Source organism: Grampus griseus (assembly GCF_964374135.1).
Source record: "Grampus griseus genome assembly, chromosome: 13".
Classification (NCBI taxonomy): Eukaryota; Metazoa; Chordata; class Mammalia; order Artiodactyla; family Delphinidae; genus Grampus; species Grampus griseus.
In genome coordinates, this window is record NC_139007.1 from 39,382,520 (window position 1) to 39,401,772 (window position 19,253).

General features: G+C 38.5%; 1 protein-coding gene across 2 annotated transcripts in view; it reads right to left on the bottom strand.

Moving 5' to 3' along the window:
- Positions 1 to 1,631: 1,631 nt before the first annotated feature.
- Positions 1,632 to 19,253, bottom strand: part of PPIL6 (peptidylprolyl isomerase like 6) — a 34,247-nt gene continuing 16,625 nt past the window's right edge. The window contains exons 6-8 of one of the 2 annotated variants that reach the window (XM_082668578.1): positions 16,257 to 16,313; positions 7,118 to 7,253; positions 1,632 to 1,831 (exon numbers count right to left, since the gene is read on the bottom strand). In XM_082668578.1, coding sequence (XP_082524704.1) covers positions 1,720 to 1,831; positions 7,118 to 7,253; positions 16,257 to 16,313 — 305 coding nt within the window. In that variant the 3' untranslated portion in view covers positions 1,632 to 1,719. Of the gene's footprint in view, positions 1,832 to 7,117; positions 7,254 to 13,097; positions 13,219 to 16,256; positions 16,314 to 19,253 lie in introns of those variants that run through there. The other variant, XM_082668577.1, reaches the window with a different exon arrangement.

The following is a 19,253-nucleotide window of genomic DNA, read 5'->3' on the forward strand; positions in this document are numbered from 1 at the left end:
CTTGAGAACGTGACACAGGCAGCACGCTTCCTCACCGTCCACCTCAGAGCTTAGGATAGAACCATATGGCAATAGCAATGAAGCTGTTATTAGAAAGAGAGAGAGAGGGAGGGAGGGAGGAGGGAGAGAGAGAGACAGGAAAAGAGAGAGAGAGGGCAGAGAGAAAGAGAGAGGGAAGGAGAGAGAAAGAAAGGAAGGAAGGGAGGAAGATAGAGGTATATATAGATGCCCAATGGGAGCAAGGGAGTAGGTTAACTATAAAGGGCTAGCCAGAGGGAGGCTTTTGTGGTGCTGAAAAAGTTCTGTGTCTTTATTGTGGTGCCACTCACACAGATCTACAATATACAGGATAAAATGACAACTCTGCCATTGTCAGTTGCCTGGTTTTGATGTTATACTGTAGTGTAAGATAGGACCCCTGGGGAAACGGTGATCTGTACACAGGGCTGCTCTGTTCTATTTTTGCAATTACTTGTGAACCTATAATCATTTCAAAATTAAAAGTTTTTAAAAATCCTTTGCCTCCCTTTGGCAAGCCCCAGGTCAATTAGGGGGCTGTCTCCTTAAGATCAGCTCTAAGAGAGATTGTGCTTGGAAGACAAACCTTCACTTAAGGGCAAGAGAAGTGCAGTGGGTCTGGGCAGAGCAGCAGTTCGACAGCAGTGGTGGCGGCAGCTGAGCGCAGTCACCACTAACAGAGGCAAGCACCTCACTGACTGCAAAGAGGGGGCTGAAACATGTTGCTTATGTCTTGCAGTGATTCCCAAGTGCCCAGTGCCCAGGTGGCTTAAATAAGAACCTCTGGGGAGAGAGCTAAGCAAATGCGCAGAATCCCTGTCCCCCATCTAGAGACTCTGCAGGTCAAGGACAGGGTCCTGTAGTCTTTGTCGAAAAGCTTCCCTAGGGGACGTGGGTTTGAGAATCTCAGCTTAAGGAGCAGCTGATAAAGCTGGATCCCAGTAACATCTCAGGAGTCCACCACCACAGGGACTATAACCCAAGCCCTTGGTTTTCATATGGTTGGTATGGCTCAGAGACAAGCATTCTATTCATAAAACCATCTAAAGTGTATATCCTTTTCTGAATGTTATGTATAAACAACGAAATATTACAATGGATTTTTTTCTGTTGCCTCTCTGCTATTTGGTTATTTACCCATTTTCTTATGGCAGAAATATAATTACAGACACCAACATAATTCTGTTATAGGTACAAATGTTTTAGGATTCAAAGGCCATTAGGTACTGCTGCTAAATTAAGAATGGTTTTGACTACAAGTAACAATAATTGACCAACAAACAGGGATCTATTTGTCTCAGATAGCAAGAAATCTAGACATAGGGAGTTGCTGGTATTGGTCCCGCAGCTCAAGAATTGGGGCTGACACCTCTGTTGTTCTCTTGGCCTTTCCTTCATGGCTCCAGCCTCTCTGCATTCAAGACTGGATAGAGGGGAAGCGGCAGGACCACTGGCATTCTGCTGCTGTCTCACTGGCCAGAACAGTATCCCATGGCTACTCCTAGCTGCAAAGGAGGCTAGAAAATTGTGTATTTTGCTTTAGGCAAGAAAGGAAAATGGGGAGGGATTGGGTGTTGGGAGAGCTAACCTACAGCATCCGCCACAGCTTTCAAATCAAATTTTAACAAACACTTTAATTAAATGTAGAAACAGCTGATCAGATATACAATAATAAATCGTCAGAAAATACTGATATGAAGGTTAGGCATAAAACTCTCCACTGTCAATAATTACACATTGTTGTATTGGTCTTTCGTTCTCTGTTGGAACCAATTCTAGTTGATGAAGAACATCTGTTCCTTCAATCAATTGCCTATATAGGAGAAAAAAATGGAAAATTCAGTCAGTCATAAATTTTCACATTTAGCTTCCATTCCTAAATTGAGTCCTATCTAGCTTAGCTAAGGCTGTTTCCTACAAATTAAATTAACATCAGTCATAAATATCTTAAATAGCTCTAGATATGTCCACTTTGCCATGCTCCTCCACACCTGCTCCGGGACCCTTCCAGTCTGTTATCCTCACTGCCATCAGAGCGATCTTTTCAAAATGCTAATGTGGTCTCACCTCCCCCACTTAAAACACTTCAATAATTTCCCATCATCCTTATGATAAAGACCAAAGGCCTCTCCCATGGCCGGCCTCCCCACTCCCCTTGAGGGTGCCTTGCAGCATGCTCCCTTGCTCTGTCGGTTCCAGCCAGACTGGCTCTCAGCACTTCAGCCACCGCCCCATGTGCCCTTCCTGCCACAGCTGTCTCCTTTGCTCTTGCCTCCCTCTGTCCCCTGGCCTGGTCACCTCCTGGCCTTCCTTCAGATCTTAGCCATCACTACCTTGGGGAATGTTTCCCAGACACCGCCCCCCTCCCCGCCCCGCTTATGTCAAGTTCCCCCTCTCCCTTATAGGAGTGATCAGGGATAAATTTGACATTTATTTCTATGCTTCTTGGATTAATTTCTGATTCTCCCCTGAGGGCAGAGACCTTTCCCATAACCTCACCACCAACATCTAAATAGTCATAAAGTCTTTTTGAATCTAATTTCCAAATATCTGTTGAATTTTTCCATTTATCCCCTGCTCATCTGTACTGCCAGTGCCTTAGACTAGGACTTCCAGCCAATTAATTCCTCACTTCTGCTAAAAAGAGATTTTTTTCAGAACAAGAACCTGGTCATGTTGCTCCCAATTTAAATGCTTTTGCTTAGTGCTCAGTACCTAGCACAGAGTGGGCACCTCATTGCCATCCACTGAATACATGAATAAAAGACAGCCCAGAGCCATGCTAGTTTGGGTCTCTGTACATGTTCGCTGGCCACAAGCCAGAACTCCCTGAGTGGAACTAGACTTCTGATGGTTCTCTCAACTAAAAAAAGGCAGCAGAGGCCAGAGAGATAGCTCTAAACATAGGACTGTGCCCTCTGCCAGTATTTGGGTTGAAGCAGTGGTTAAGGGGAAGGTGCAATTTCCATTTCATGATCCTTTATGGGGACAGTGTCAGTGCTGACACTGACCATCTCTAGTCATTTCTTTTCTGGGGGGCTCTATTTTTGCCATCCCAATTAGAAAACATGACACAGAGCAGGACACAATATACATTCTGAGGATGAAGAGCAGGGAATAAATGGACAGATTCACCTCTGTCCAAAGAGGCTGTGAAGGGCTTCCCTGGTGGTGCAGTGGTTGAGAGTCCGCCTGCCGATGCAGGGGACACGGGTTCGTGCCCCAGTCCAGGAAGATCCCACATGCGTGGAGCGGCTGGGCGTGTGAGCCATGGCCGCTGAGCCTGAGCGTCCGGAGCCTGTGCTCCACAACGGGAGAGGCCACAACAGTGAGAGGCCCGTGTACCGCAAAAACAACAAAAAACAAAAAAACCCCAAGAGGCTGTGAAGCCTATTCTCCATATTGGTTTCACAAATACTGAATGAGCACCTACTGTGTGCACCTTTCCACTGTGACAGGTGTTAGGGCACAAAGTAAGTGAGACTCAGTTCCTATTCCAAGTTGTTCACAGTGTGCCAAGAGGACAAAGAGGCAGTTTGATTTTGGTAGTTAGGGGGGGTATTTCTGACCTAAGCCTTGAACAGGAGTTTGGCAGACTGAAGGAAGGCAGCACGTAACAAGACAAGCAAAGGCCCAGAGGCTGTTCTGGGAGGGATGGTACTCTGGTCTGACTGCAGCTCAGCTGCCCTGTTCAAAGCTTCCAAATCTACATCTCTAGCCCTTGCCCAGCTTGAATACCTACTCCTGGTATTCAGGAGCTGCCATCTGCCTGTCATACAGGTATCTTCACTTGAAACATAACTTGTCCATCTTGAATTCATGATCTTCTCTCCCATATCCTCCTTCTTGTATTCTCTACTGCAGTGAATGGCACCAGCCATCCACTCAGTTCCAAAATCCTAGGAGTTCCTCCAGATCTTCACTGCCCAATATGGTAGCCAATAGCCACAGGTGGCTATCTAAATTAAATTAAATTAATTAAATGTAGTTCCTCAGTTGCACTGGCCACATATCAAGTGCTAAGTGGCTTATGTGGCTAGCGGCTGTTATATTGGGCAGCACAGATCATAGTACATTTCCATCACTGCGGAAAGTTCTATTAGATACCATTGCTCTATACCTTTCCCATAACCTCACCACCAACATCTAAATAGTCATAAAGTCTTTTTGAATCTAATTTCCAAATATCTGTTGAATTTTTCCATTTATCCCCTGCTCATCTGTACTGCCAGTGCCTTAGGCTAGGACTTCATTTATGGCCTACTATTACCATCGCTTCTTTTTTTTTTTTTTAAACATCTTTATTGGAGTATAATTGCTTTACAATGGTGTGTTAGTTGCTGCTGTATAACAAAGTGAATCAGCTATACATATACATATATCCCCATATCTCCTCCCTCTTGTGTCTCCCTCCCACCCTCCCTATCCCACCCCTCTAGGTGGTTACCATCGCTTCTTAACTGGCCTTTCTACCTTCATTTTCATCCTTTGCCAATTAATTCCTCACTTCTGCTAAAAAGAGATTTTTTTCAGAACAAGAACCTGGTCATGTTGCTCCCAATTTAAAATTCTCCATGGCTTCCCAGCCCCTTCAGGTGGGGGCCTGTGCTCAGCAGCATGGCACCCACAGCCCTTTGAGAGCCAGGACTTGGCTGTCTCATCTTCTCCAGCCTCTGCTCTCTCCATTTCCCCCTGGGCTCTAAGCTCTAGCCAAACTAGATGACTGGTAGATAGGATACTCCTTAGGGCCTCTCTACAGAGGTTCTTCACTCTTTCTAAAATTTATTTTACTCACTTTGCTTTCCAGCCTTCTCTATCTGGCTAACTTCTACATAACTTTCAGTACCCATTTCACCTTCTCATGAAGCTTCCCGTGACTCCTCCCCACTTTAGGGGTCCCTTATAATGAAATTAATTCCTCCCCAGCACTATCCCCAACGTATACCCCTTTGACCTATGTATGTGTGAATGGAGATCTTACAGGCTTGTATTTTGATATTCTTTCCCTGTGAAACCACAGGGCAGGGCCATCAACAAGACTGTGGGTTGATGCAATCTCCCCTAAAGGGCATTCCCAGTGTCATCCATCTGAAGACAAGGCAAGTTCATGTACCAGAAACTAGGGCTTGGAAGGAGGGTCTGTCTCAAATAGGAAAGGAAATTTCTGTATCTCTCTGGACCTTGGTAACCATGTCTGGGCTTCTGGAAGCTCAGATAAACCTGCGGGTGCTCTGTGATGATAGGGAAGAGAAAGCATCTTCCACTAGAGGCAGTTCTACAGCAGGGAAGGAGGGTAGTTATATTTTGAAGGAGTTAGTTATATTTTGTCAGATTATCTAGTTGCCTATTATGGTATTACTTTTCTGCTTCTCCCCTAGCGTTCTGTCAGGTCTTGTTTAAATATTTCAGCCCAGACTCAGCTGTTACTTGGAGGCTTAAGGGAAAAAAATTGAGATTATACTTAGGCTAGAGCAATAAAAGCAGTGCAGCACCTCCCTGAGGCCAGTGTGTTGGTGATAACGAATTAGTGCAAGAGATTCCCCTAAAGATGAATCACAGGGAAAAAGCCAATCGCCAAAAGGAGACCAAGCACTCCTCCTCTCCACTACCATCCTGTAGGATCTGCACTGGCTTTTACTAAGGAGTTGGAGGGTACTTATTGCCTTGCCCTCTCTCCTGTATTCCCAGTGCACTCTTTACAGGGCTTGCATGTTCATGTCTCACTGTCACAGTTGTTGGGTTTTCCAACACACTATATAGGCTCCCCGAAGGGCGGAAGTTGTGCCACATCACTCTTGCCCCAGGACTGAGCACCGGGACTAGCACTTGTTAGGTGCCTAATAGAATGCTGGTTGAATGAATGGGTCAGAAGGCCAGCAGCAGTGAAGGCTGAAAAAAGATGTGGGGCCAGAGGATGGAGGACCTGGAATGCCGCTCTGAACTCTAGGCTCTATGCATCTGGGGGTGGAAGTGGTGAAGGAGTCACTAAATTTTTTAATAGTAGTCATGTTTGCATTTGAGAAAGGTACCTTTTGGAAGGATATAAAGGATCACCTAAGCATATGGTTGAGGGCAAGGTACTACCAGCAAGATGACGGGAAGATATTTAAAAGATCTAAGAAATTGTAAGAATTATTTGGATTTAAAAAATAATTGAAGAATGCATTTTCAAAATCAGAATATAGTTTATTAAGACCAGGGAAAATGGAGGAAAATGCATTATTTTAGCTTATGTAGCTGTTAAAATCATCTCTTTAAAGAAATCTCCTTTGGATGAAAATATACTTTCTGCTTTTTTCAACCTGGAAATATCACCTGCATTACACTGAAGGAATAATTGTGCTTAAATTTTTTTTTAAATTGTGCTTAAAATTAACATTGGCCTGGAATTTTTTCTGAGGATGAAGAGTCAGTAATTATCCCTGTGGAGTAGCTGGAATAATCTAATATTCAGAAAAGTTCTGACACCTTATACATCATTTCAGGAAAGACAAAGTAAGCTTCAATTTATATTCATTTCAGTAATCAAACAGATATGAAACACGGGAGTGATGAAAAGTATAGTCACCATCCATATTAGGTCCACGTGCCTGTAAGCATCTTGCTAATAATATTCTAGTAATTATTACCTGAGATATTTCCATATTTTAAATTGCTTAGTAAAAATAAAGTTACTTGTAGCTTGGATGATTTTATCTCTCTCTTCACAGTGTTCATGGACAATTACATAAATGGCTTCACCTCACTTCTGCATCTAAATATATCTACATTATTAAGAGCTATGGTGTTATTCGTAGTTAAAAGAATTGACAATATCCTTGAGGCTGAAGATCCATAGAAGGATGGATGATGGATGGATGGATGGATGGACAGGACATTATACTGGCTGTGCCTAAATGGTTTCCATGCTTATTATAGATAGCAAGCTTCTTATGAAATACTTATTTCTGAACATGTTTGTCTACAGTATTTGTATTACTTTGGCTTTTAAATTCTATTTTTAGTTACCCGTAGACTATGTACAATACTTACCCGCATCTTTTTGAACCACATTTTTACATATATGAATATTATATAGACGAACTTACAATGCACATACCCAAAAGCCACATATTTTCTATCTAGATAGGGAGTTGCTTGTAGTGTGATGTAGAATTGTGACCCATTGCTGTGATGGCCTTTGTTGACCATTCCAAGAACTCCCCTTTTATTATGAGGGATTGAGAAGTTTTCATCTAGAAAAGACAATATGCAATAGGTCACTAAAATATTTCTATTTTCTTGATTGATACTAATACATAAAGCACAAACAATGCTTGGTAACAAGGGTTCTCAATCATATTTAGCAGTATATTCCAAATTGTAAATATTCTATTTGTTTCATATTACTTTCACTCAAGTGGGCTGTTAAAAAAGAGAAGCTGGAAAGTCTTAGACCTATTTGAGCATTTACCTTTAGTTTATCATTAATATAGCTAAAAACAAGTGTGCTAAGAAAATGTAAAAAGAAGAACTTGAAATTAATAAAATAAAAGGAAGCACATACCTTTTTTTAGGAATAAAAGTCAGCAAACATTCTTGTATTGTTTTGGCAGTAATATTTTATTCAAACTATCAATGTGATATTAAAAATGACTCCTTGCAAACAAACAAACAAAAAAATGACTCCTTGGAGAAACCTTTCACAGACAGACCCTTCCCCTCACAGCATCTTCTGCAGACTTCTATTATAGTCTTTAAAACACTTTATGTAATTGTTTACAGGCTGTTTCATGATTGTGAAGGCAGGGGTTTTATCTCATCATCGCTTTACCCCCAGGGCCCCCTAGCACATTACTTGGCACATGTGTGGCCTTAAATATTGATGATGAAAATAAGTTAATTTATGCTTATTTTTAGTAGTCTTTAAACAAATTTTAATTTCAAACCTTATATGGGTTGACCAAGATTTTGTGGAAAGTGATTTTTTTAGTGTAAGATTAATAAGTAAAAAAATTATATGGTGATTATTGGGCCACCATTTTCAGGAAGAACCATTTCCAGCATGAAATAAGATTTGCCTCCAAACTCAAAAACACAGAAGGAAGTAATAGAAGAGAAATTCAGTAAAAGTTTTCATTCAATAACTTTATCAAATTCTGGGAATAATTGAGAGATATGAATATTAACTGTCAAGATTTTCTTAAACTGCAATTGCTGACTATTCTTATTTTGAGTTTCAAAGCTAAGACAACAAAGCAATTAAGCCATATCTATGGTGGTTACTTTTAGCTTGTTAAACTGCACACTGAATAAAGACCTCTGAAATCTTATGAAATGAAAATAAAGTATTTTTGTGCAAATATATCTTTATAATTACATTGATACTCCATATTCATTTCAGTGGAATAGAGAATAGCCCATTAATTTCATAGAAAATCACATGGCATAGAAATCTGCCCAAGCAGAGATTCAGAGTTTTAACAAAATGGTATTTGTCATTGCTCTTAGATATTATGATCAATTTTTCTTAAATTCTGAAAGTGACTGGAAAGAAAATTTATAGAGTTATAACATTTTTACCAAAAATTCTGTGATTATGGGAGAACTTTTAAAGCATTAAGGGTTTAACTTTGTTTGAAATAGAAATCAGAATTCACCTGCTGAAGAAAATCAGTTTCTGAATTTATTTAATATAAAACTCATTCTGATGTTTATAATAAAAGCAACTACTGCTTTCTCAAGTTTGGGGAAACTGCCTCTATTCTCTCTGGTAAGGGAATAAGCAGACAATTTGGGACATTTCTATATAATTTCCTGAAGACAATAATGTCAAGTAGAAATTGGACTTGAATCCTGCAACATCAATTTTTTAAACCTACTGCCCTAATTTTACCAGCATATTTAAATAATAATAGCGATTCACTAATTACTTATTGTTATATAAAAGTAAATTGGGTATGCTACCTAGCATTCTTAAACTGCTTTAATGAAATATTTTATTTTTTATATTTTTAATTGAAGTATAGTTAACTTACAGTATTATATTAGTTTCAGGTGTACAGCGTAGTGATTCAGTATTTTTACAGATTATATTCCATTAAAAGTTATTACAAGATAATGGCTATAATTCCTGTGCTATATAAGATACCCTTGTTGTTCTTCTGTTTTATACATAGGGGTATGTATCTCTTAATCTCATATCTCTACCTTGCCCTTCCCCCCTTCCCTCTCCCCTCTGGTAACCACTAGTTTGTTTTCTATATCTGTGAGTCTGTCTCTGTTTTGTTATATATTCATTTGTATTATTTTTTAGATTCTACATATAAGTGATAACATACAGTATTTATCTTTCTTTGACTTATTTCACTAAGCATAATATTCTCTCAGTCCATTCACATTGCTACAAATGGCAGTATTTCATTCTTCTTTATGGCCGAGTAATATCCGCTTGTGTGCATATATATATATATATATATATATATATATATATATATATGTGTGGTGTGTGTGTGTATATATATGTATGTGTATATATATATATATATATATATATATATATATATATACCACATCTTCTTTATCTATTTATCTGTTGCTGGACACTTAGGGTGCTTCCATAGCTTGGCTACTGTAAGTAGTGCTGCTTTGAACATTGGGGTGCATGTATCTTTTCAAATTAGTGTTCTTGTGTTTTCTGGATGTATACCAGGAGTGGAATTGCTGGATCATATTTTAGTTCTATTTTTAGTTTTTTGAGGAACCTCCATACTGTTTTCCATAGTGGCTACACCAACTGCATTCCCACCAGTAGTGTACAAGGTTCTTTTTCTCCACATCCTCTCCAACATTTGATATTTGTAGACTTTTTGATGATGGCCATTCTGACTGGTGTGAAGTGATACCTCAGTGTAGTTTTGATTTGCATTTCTCTAATAATTAGTGATGTTGAGCATCTTTTCACCCGCCTCTTGGCCATCTGTATGTCTTCTTTGGAAAAATGTCTATTCCGGTCTTCTACCCATTTGATAGGGTTGTTTTCTTTTCTTTTCTTTTCTTTTTTTCATATGGAGTTGTATGAGCTGTTTACATGTTTTGGAGATATTAACCCCCATCAGTCATATCATTTGCAAATATCTTATCCCATTCAGTAGGTTGTCTCTTTATTTTGCAGATGTCTTCCTTAGCTGTGCAAAAGCTTTTAAGTTTAATTAGGCTATTTGTTTATTTTTGCTTTAATTTCTTTTGCCTTAAGAAACAAAGATGCAAAGCAATCTACAGATTTAATGCACTCCTTATCAAAATACCCATGACATTTTTCACAGAACTAGAACAAATAATCCTAAAATTCATATGGAACCACAAAATACCCCAAATTGCCAAAGCAACCTTGGAAAAAAAAGAACAAAGCTGGAGGTACCACCCTCCCAGACTTAAAATATACTACAAAACCACCGTAATCAAAACAGCATGGCACTGGCACAAAGATGGACACATAGATCAATGGATCAGAATAAAGAGCCCAGAAATAAATCCATGCACCCATGGTCAATTAATCTATGACAAAGGAGTCAAGAATATACAATGGAGAGGAGAAGAGGAGACAGTCTCTTCAATAAGCTGGGAAAACTGGACAGCTACATGTAAAACAATGAGATTAGAACATGCCCTCACACTATATACAAAAATAAACTCAAAATAGATTAAAGACCTAAATGTAAAACCTGAAACCATAAAACTCCTAGATGAGAACATAGGCAGAACACTCTTTGACACTGAAATATTTATTTTAAAACATGTTGATTGTGTACATGACGTTAGGAATAAATAGCCAAGTGTTTATCAGTACTTGAATGGATAGATTATTTGGGTATATTCATAATATTAAACAGTAGTGAAAATGAGAGAATTCCAGCTATAAACGACATGGATGAATCTCATAGGCAGTGATGAACGAAAGAAACAAGACACAAAGAATGCCTGCCATATGAGTCCATTTATATAAAGTCCAAAAATAGTCAATAACTCTGTTATTTAGGGATCCATACACAAGTGTTTAACAAGAAAAGCAAGGAAAAAGTCAGGTTAGTGGTTACCTCTAATAGGGAGATGGAGTTATTATTGAGGATGGACAAATGGGGTGCTTCTGGCATGCTGGCAGTTTTTCTTTCTTGACAAAGATGGTAATGTGGGGGGTTGCTTTATAATTTTTAAGTTTTTTTAAAATATATTTTTTAAAATATTTTTATTTATGTATTTACTTGGCTGCGCCTGGTCTCAGTTGCAGCATGCAAACTCTTAGTTGCAGCATGTGGGATCTAGTTCTCTGACCAGGGATCGAACCCAGGCCCCTTGCATTGGGGGTGCGGAGTCTTAGCCACTGGACCACGAGGGAAGTCCCTATAATTATTTTTAAATTGTACATATGCAGTTTCTCTATATAAGATAAATCTCACAATTAAAAACAATGAATAGCCCTTAAATGGCTACCCAGACCACATTATCTTCAGTTCTTATTTCTACTAAAAAATACTTTTGCATAACTTAGTTGCATTATTGAATATTGACAGTGCATCAGGCTCTGCTTTTTATTAATGTTTACTTTCATTTAAAGACAAGGAGGGACTTCCCTGGTGGCACAGTGGTTAAGAATCCGCCTGCCAATTCAGGGGACACCATTTCGAGCCCTGGTCCAGAAAGATCCCACATGCCACGGAGCAGCTAAGCCCGTGGGCCATAACTACTGAGCCTGGACTCTGGAGCCCGTGAGCCACAGCTACTGAAGCCCATGCTCCTAGAGCCTGTGTTCCGCCTGTTCGCGCCTGTACTTTAATCTGTTTAAATGTCTGTCTGTACAAAAACACTAAAATCCTGGAGTGTGGAAACTTGGTCACATTATCTTTGTTTTCTAAGGTCCTAGTACCATATCAGCACCTAACTAAGAGTTTAAAGTTCTATGAATAAATAAATGAGTGGTGTCACTTGAATGATTTCATTTGATAAAGCTGTCTCCACATGAATTTAGAAGGAAAACTAGCTTTTACTTTTCCCTTTTCCTTTGGCCATTGATTATATTTTAAACCTTTTCATTGTATTAAAATATAGACACAAAAAGCCATGGAACACTATATTTAGAATTATTGTTAAAGTTATTATAAGGCAAATACCCTTTTAACCACCATTCAGACCAAGAAAAAGAACTTTGCCAGCCTTCCCTCCACAGGTTCTACCTCTATCCCTTTCTTTTTTTACACTTTATCTGTTAATGAACCTAAGCTATTTCACCTCTAGAATTTCTCCCAGGCCAGAGTTTGCCGATTGCACACACGGTGCAGTTCAACAGGTTTCTCTGTTCCCTGTCCTGTGGGTTCTGTGCTAATAACTTGTGTTGAAGATGCAGATTGTTTCACCTTGATTGATATATTAGGGAGGGAATGACTTGAGCATGATGAATCTCACCCCTGCTTTAATGCACTTCCCTCTAGGAGAATATATTACTAGGAGAACCACCAGGCAAATGTAGGAAACTGCCTCTGCTGAACTGAGCTAGCTACCCAGGAACACACACACCTCAGATGTGACCAGCCACATCCGTCACCACGTATGAGCTGCGTCCACCCACATCTGGAGTTACAGCTTCCCTCTGGCTGCAGATAATGCTCCTTCCGCCACCTCAAGATCACTCACAAGCTGCAGCTCTTCCCATGCCACCTCCACAGATGTCAAGGAGTTTTCAGGGTAAAGTGCCTTATTTATTATGGTTCTGATGTATTTCTCGACCACATAATATATATAAAATTGTGTTACTGTTTTTATTAGGTTATTAACTTACTTATTAATTGTCACCGAGGAAGTTTTTTTACCTCAGTTTTGCCATAAGTCCTGTGGTTTTCATTTCATGATTTTACATAGCACAGATTTTTAAGAACACATTATAGCAGAACTGATTGCATTTCTCGCAGATTGGAAGCTAGGTCCAACAGCTTCATCAGACTCTTGTTCTATCCCTTTGGTAGTGTGTCCTCTCAACAGAAGGCTCATACTGTCTGATTGTCTCTGTGTTTGTGAAGTTAGCAGACGCTGATGCAGCCAATGCCTACATCCATTATTTCCCTGGAGGCAGCGAAATGGTGACATTCTAATTTTGTTTTTCCTTTTCATTCTTAATCGGAATACTTTTATAACACGATGTCTCCCCTTATCTACAGTTTGGTATAGTTCCTATAGGAAAGGCAAGATAAATGCTTGATTCTTTACCTATATTTATCAGTTTTCAAGATAATGAATTCATTTCCTATCATTCCCCCAGAGGTGAGCAAGTAGGTTTTATTTTATAATATCATTATGAACTCATGGATTTAAAACATTTGTTGGGTTTCAATCAACTGTAATTACTATTCAAATTATTTCATCTTTGGCCAGTGAGAGACTCTTCAAATTGGCTCCTGAGCCCTTTGCCATGACCCCAGTAAATCTTTAATAGCACTCCTGGCTATCTGATGCCATGATAGCATGACTGAGGTTCCAGGCTCATTTCAAAATTGCCTGTCTCAGAACTGGAATCTGCCATTTGTCCCAGAGGCCCTGGTTTCTTTAATCAAGAAATGACATTTCAAAACAACAATCTAAATTCCAGGAGTCTCTGTCATTACTCGGCTGGTCATTGTTTGCAGATGAATTCCATGGGCAGAACTATAGATACAGGTATAGATTAGATATAGATATAGATACAGATATGATACTTCTTGAGTTTGAAGTGATATTTCTAATTCAAATTCAGGACTATGGAATATTTTACTTATTAACCTCTGTCGTATTTCATCTGTATCTCCTTTCTTCCACATTGAAGATTCCAGTTCTCAAGGACACAGGAAATGATGAAATTAGAAATTCCCGTAATTACTTACTTGTTTTTTCCTACATTATATATATAACAATCTCAAAATAATATTAATAATACCATCACCAGTAAAATTTACTGAAAATAGTTTAAAATTTTGCATATATTCTCCCCATTTCTTTCATTTAAAATAAATTGTTAGACTAAGCATATAGTCATTGTATACCATACTCTCACCCTTTTAATCCTCATTAAATTTTAGCTTTATAAGTAACTATATGATTATTGCTCACCACCAGTTCTTCTTTCAGGGTCCCTCTTGTAATTTGGCTGAATGAAACTCATGCTACAGTCACTGATTCCTCAGGAAGGACTCATGACAACACTATTCCCTAAAGTTTTACATGTTGATAACTCTGTGTGCCCTTTATAATTCAAATTCAGTTTGACTGGATACAAAGTCCCCAGTTCACTTTTCATTTCCTTGAGCATCCTAAATATATTACTGTATCTTCTTCTGGCATAAGAGTATGATGATAATGTACTTTTCTTCCCCTTATAAATCACTTGCTGTGACTCACTACCTGCCCAAAGAATTTTCTTCTTTTTCTTTAATATCTAATAACGTTAGTAAAATATGTCTGGTGTTGGTTGTTCTGGTTCAGTATTGTCCGGTGCCTGTGTGTTCTTTCAGTAAGTAGTTTCAAGTTTTTAAGCAGATATTTTTACTTGAGGTATAAACATGCAGTAAAATGCATATGTCTTAGATGTTCACTTTGATGCATTTTAACAGTTGGGTACAGTTGTGTAATCACCACCCAAAACAAAATATAGAATATCAAATCCTTTTTTATTTCAGGAAAGTTTTCTTTAATTATAATTCTTAGTGTTTGTTCCGTTCCCTTCCATTGGTTTAATTCCTTAGGAATACTTATCATCTGTATGCTGGATCTTCTCTTTCTATCTTTAGTATTTATCACTTTCTTGTAAATCCTTTTTAGCTTTCTTCATCTCTTTTTGGTTTAAAAAAAATTTCCTTCCTACCTTCTACTTCTCTTATTTTTTTATTTTTGGGCTATGCCACATAGCATGTAGGATCTTAGTTCCTTAACCGAGGATTGAACCCATGCCCCCAGCATTGGAAGGGCAGAGTCTTAACCACTGGACTGCCTATTTGGTCTTGTGTTCCTTCTAATTTGTTCATTTCTGAAATTTTCTTTTATTGTTAATTCTTTTCTCTAGTTCTGTAACCTCATGTCTAAAGCTTCCTCATTTTGATTTATGAGTTCTTTCCTGTCTTATATCATTGTCTTCATGTCTTTTAGCTCGTTTTGAAATTGTTACAGTTTTGCTCTGTTCTGTGAGCCTTCTTTCTAGGGTACTTTCATTATCTGTAGCGATGTTACTGTGCTCTTTTTTTTTTTTTTTCTTAAATAATCATGAAAATTTCTGCTGCTTTTTAATGCAACTTTAGTTTTATGTAAAATTAGTATTCCTCAATGTTTAGAAGTAGGTGTGGCTTTAGAAGGAAGGTAGTTTTCCTAACTTCACAAAGTTCCCTCTTCTGCTATTTTCATGTGTTGTTCAGCTGTGTGGCAACTTGCTTTCTGAGATTTCCTGACTCTGTTGCCTTTCCCTCTTTATCACTGTTGTCCCGATACCTGCATAATTTTTATTCCATTCCCAGCACTTCTTCCTTCCTGAAAGAGAGGCCTTTCAGATCGGTTTTGAGAGTTCGCAGAGGTTAGACTGCTCCAGCCTCCTCAAGCCTTATGAGGGGCTCCGTGCACTCAACTGCTATTGCCTATTGTGGAGTTCTATATTCTCAGCTCTGTCAGATGCCCTGCTTTCTCTCACATACATGCTGATACCATGCAGATTTTGTGGCTGTTCGTAGTTTGTCCTTACCTGTTTATATTTGGAATTCATGTAGATACCTTGTCACCTAGTTTTGTTGTGTTATCCATGGGTCTTTAGTTTTCCTATCTAATTTTTTTGGTCTGTATTTATGTTGGGATTTCAAAAAATTAAAGAACTATGCCACCACCACTATCATCTTTCCAGAATCCCCAACAGCAGTCTTAGTAGGATGATTATCAAGGTACCAATTCTAAGTGTGAGCATGGCAAAGTACAAGGCTTAAAAATATAAATTCCCTTCTACCCCTACAATCCTAATTCTAGAAACTTATCCTAAAGAAATAACATAATTAGGCAAGTGAAAAATTTTATGTACAAAGCTGTACTGAACTGGACTGGGATGCCTTCCCACCTACCCTATTTTAAATTCCCACTTTTAGTATGTGTACTTGTAGTATATTACCCCAAACACTATCTAATTTGGGGTTGTGAAATCATCCAGTCCTGTTAAATTTAAATAATCAATTAAAATGTGACTGACAAAATTTAAAGATACATACCTTCAAATGTTGGTCCATAAATTGACTCTCCACCATCTCCTTTTCCAGCAACTATATCTGAGAAACAGCAATAAATAAACATTAACATTCTGAGACTAAAAAAGAAAATACAGTAATGGCAGGGAAAGAATGCTTTATGATTCCACTTATAACAATAACTAGAGTAAGTTACCTAATTGTTTAATATCTATACCATGAAAATATTTCTATAATGATTTCACTTGTATTTTGTAAGTAGTTTTACATTTATGATCCCATTTTTTCCCCTCATAACTCTGAAATAAGTTAAATTTAATGCAAAACCTTTGAAATGATGAAGTATTAAATTATAATTGTGGTCACGATTTAAAGAGTGTGTGTTCATATAAATTCTGCTTATTTCACAAGTTATTCCATGATACATCTTGCTTTTCAGAAAAATGGAAAGATTAAGCTGAGAGGATGAAATAGGAACAGTAAGGTCTTTTTAACGCAAGAATAAAAATAGATACTCTAAAAAGAATTAATGTTCAAATTTTTATTCCTTGCCCTATGGTGATATAACTCATGTATCTGGTATTTTAGAAAAGAAGTTCCTTCGTAATATAATGAGGTTTTTTAAAAATGATATTTATAGGACTTGTTTCACATGATATGCATTATATGCATACATTGGCTTACGCAATGATCCTACTATAAAAATCCTCCATGCACAAGTTATTTTATCAATTCACAGCTACCAGGGAAGCAAAGCTAGCTTTAATGAAACTAGAGGTCTCTGAGGTCTGTGTTTTCCCCATCACCCCCTTTACTTCCTTCAGCTCTGTAGACCACCCTCCTTGAATAGTGCGCAATAAATAACTGTTGAAGGACTGTGCCATTTAAACTCAATATGAGTACTTTATAATAAAAGAGTCTGTGCTATTTTAAAGAAATCTGATGCAAGCATGGGGAGAGAATTTATGCAGGACAGGGGCATATAGCATTTAAATTATACTATTCATAAAGCTGGTTCAGAAGTTAACTGATAAACCTTAAGTCTCCAACTACTCTGCCTGATACTTCTGCCCCCACCCTCCCACTCACCCCCAGCCTATGGCTATTCTCAGGAGCCTGCTGCAGTAGCCCCAGGCTAAATCCAGATGTGTGGAACTTGAATGTCCTCTAGCACCAGTTCCTTCAGCTCAGGCAAATCTGCCCAGGTGATTCCCCTCCCTTGCCAACTTATGTAAATACCAGTGACACTCCCTTGCCCTCTGTCTCTAACACCTGCCATTACTCTTGCCCTTTGCTTTAGATCTCCCAGGTGAATATTTTATATTGACACCATTTCAATCAGTATTTAATATTTTTTGTGTCCATAACCCACCCCCTTGAATTCAGCTTTGGATATCTAATATTTCTATACTTCTGGCAACAAATTCAGCAATGCAGAATAGTGGTTAAAAGTAAACTTCAAAGTCAGATGATTTTGATTTCAATCTTGATGTTGGTTACCTTTTCCAAAACTGTTTCCTCATCTATATAGACAGGGATAATGGGAAGTGCCTCCCAAGTAGTTCTGAGGGTTAAAGGCAGTCATGTAGGGAGAGCACATGGTGTGGTGCCTGGCAGAGTGTCATGCTCCTTCATTAGTGGCCATTATTATTGTGCAGCATCACACACTTATGGAATGTATCCTCTCATTATCATCTTTACCATCATTCTGATGACCATGATGATGATAAAATGTATTAAACTATATCTCAAGAGATCCTTCTAAAGGCAGTAGGGCTATGGGAGCCACAAAGAGGCTTAATAACTGCCAAAGTGGCTTCATAACTTGGTATCTTCATTAACTTCATACTTCAGAAATGAACAGAATATATATTTCCTGTTTAACTATCCATTCATTCATTCATTCTTTTAACAAATTCTTAAAAAGCATCTACTATATGCCAGGCACTGTTCTCCAACCTGAGGATATAACATTGAACAAAATAGATAAAAATCTCTGCCCACATGGAACTTATATTCTAGTGAAAAGAAACAGACAATAAATCAGTTAACAAAGAAATATTAATAGTATGTCCAGTGGTGAAAAGTGCTAGGAAGAAAAATAAAGCTGGGTAAGGGGATAGGAGAGTAGCAGAGAAGGGGGTGAGGAGAGGTATATGAAGAGGAAGGTGGCAGTTTTTGAATAGGGTGGTCATGTAGTCCCTGCTGAGATAAACTCAGCAAAAATCAGAAACAGATCAGGGGTCGATGCAAGGGCATACATGGAGGAATAGCTGGGTGTAGATATCTCAGGCAAAAGAAACGACAAAAGACCTCAGGGCACACATATGCTTGATGTGCTAAGGAACAGCAAGGAGCCTAATGTGTGGAGCAGAGTGAGCAAGAGGGAGAGGTCAGAAGATGAGATGGGCTTGGGGGGAGAAGGACGGCTGTGTGGGGCCTGTTGGTCCCAAAGGGCGAGCAATAGTGCCTGGAAGCATCCTAAGGCACAACACCAAACCACACTTAGCTCCTGTACTCCGAAATTCTACTCACAGCCCTGTGGGAATCTGACATCTGAAGGAAGAGAATACTTAAAAAGCTTGGCACTTTCAATATACCATGTCATTGAATCCTCACCACAACCTGTGATATTATAATTATGATTAAGAAACTTATTCAGAGATGACAAGTGCCTTATCCAGCATGGTACAACTTGTATGTATCAGTTTGGATTTGAATTTAGTAACTAGAATTTCTTTTGCAAACTGTCCTTAAACATCCCTGCCTTGTGATCTGAAACCATGACCTGAGACCTATACACTTACTATTTGGAAATTTTACTTCAAATAAATAGACAAGTAACATGGCCTACTTTTCCCAAACTTTGCTCTGGGGCTCACAGCGGTGAGGGGAGGTCTAGCCAAAAGCAAAACAAAGAAGAACACAGCCTCTGGAAGCCCAACACATCAGAGTCAACACTGAACTAAGTATCAGGAGACACTGATATGGGCCCTTTTTTTTTAAATTATTTTTTTTAAT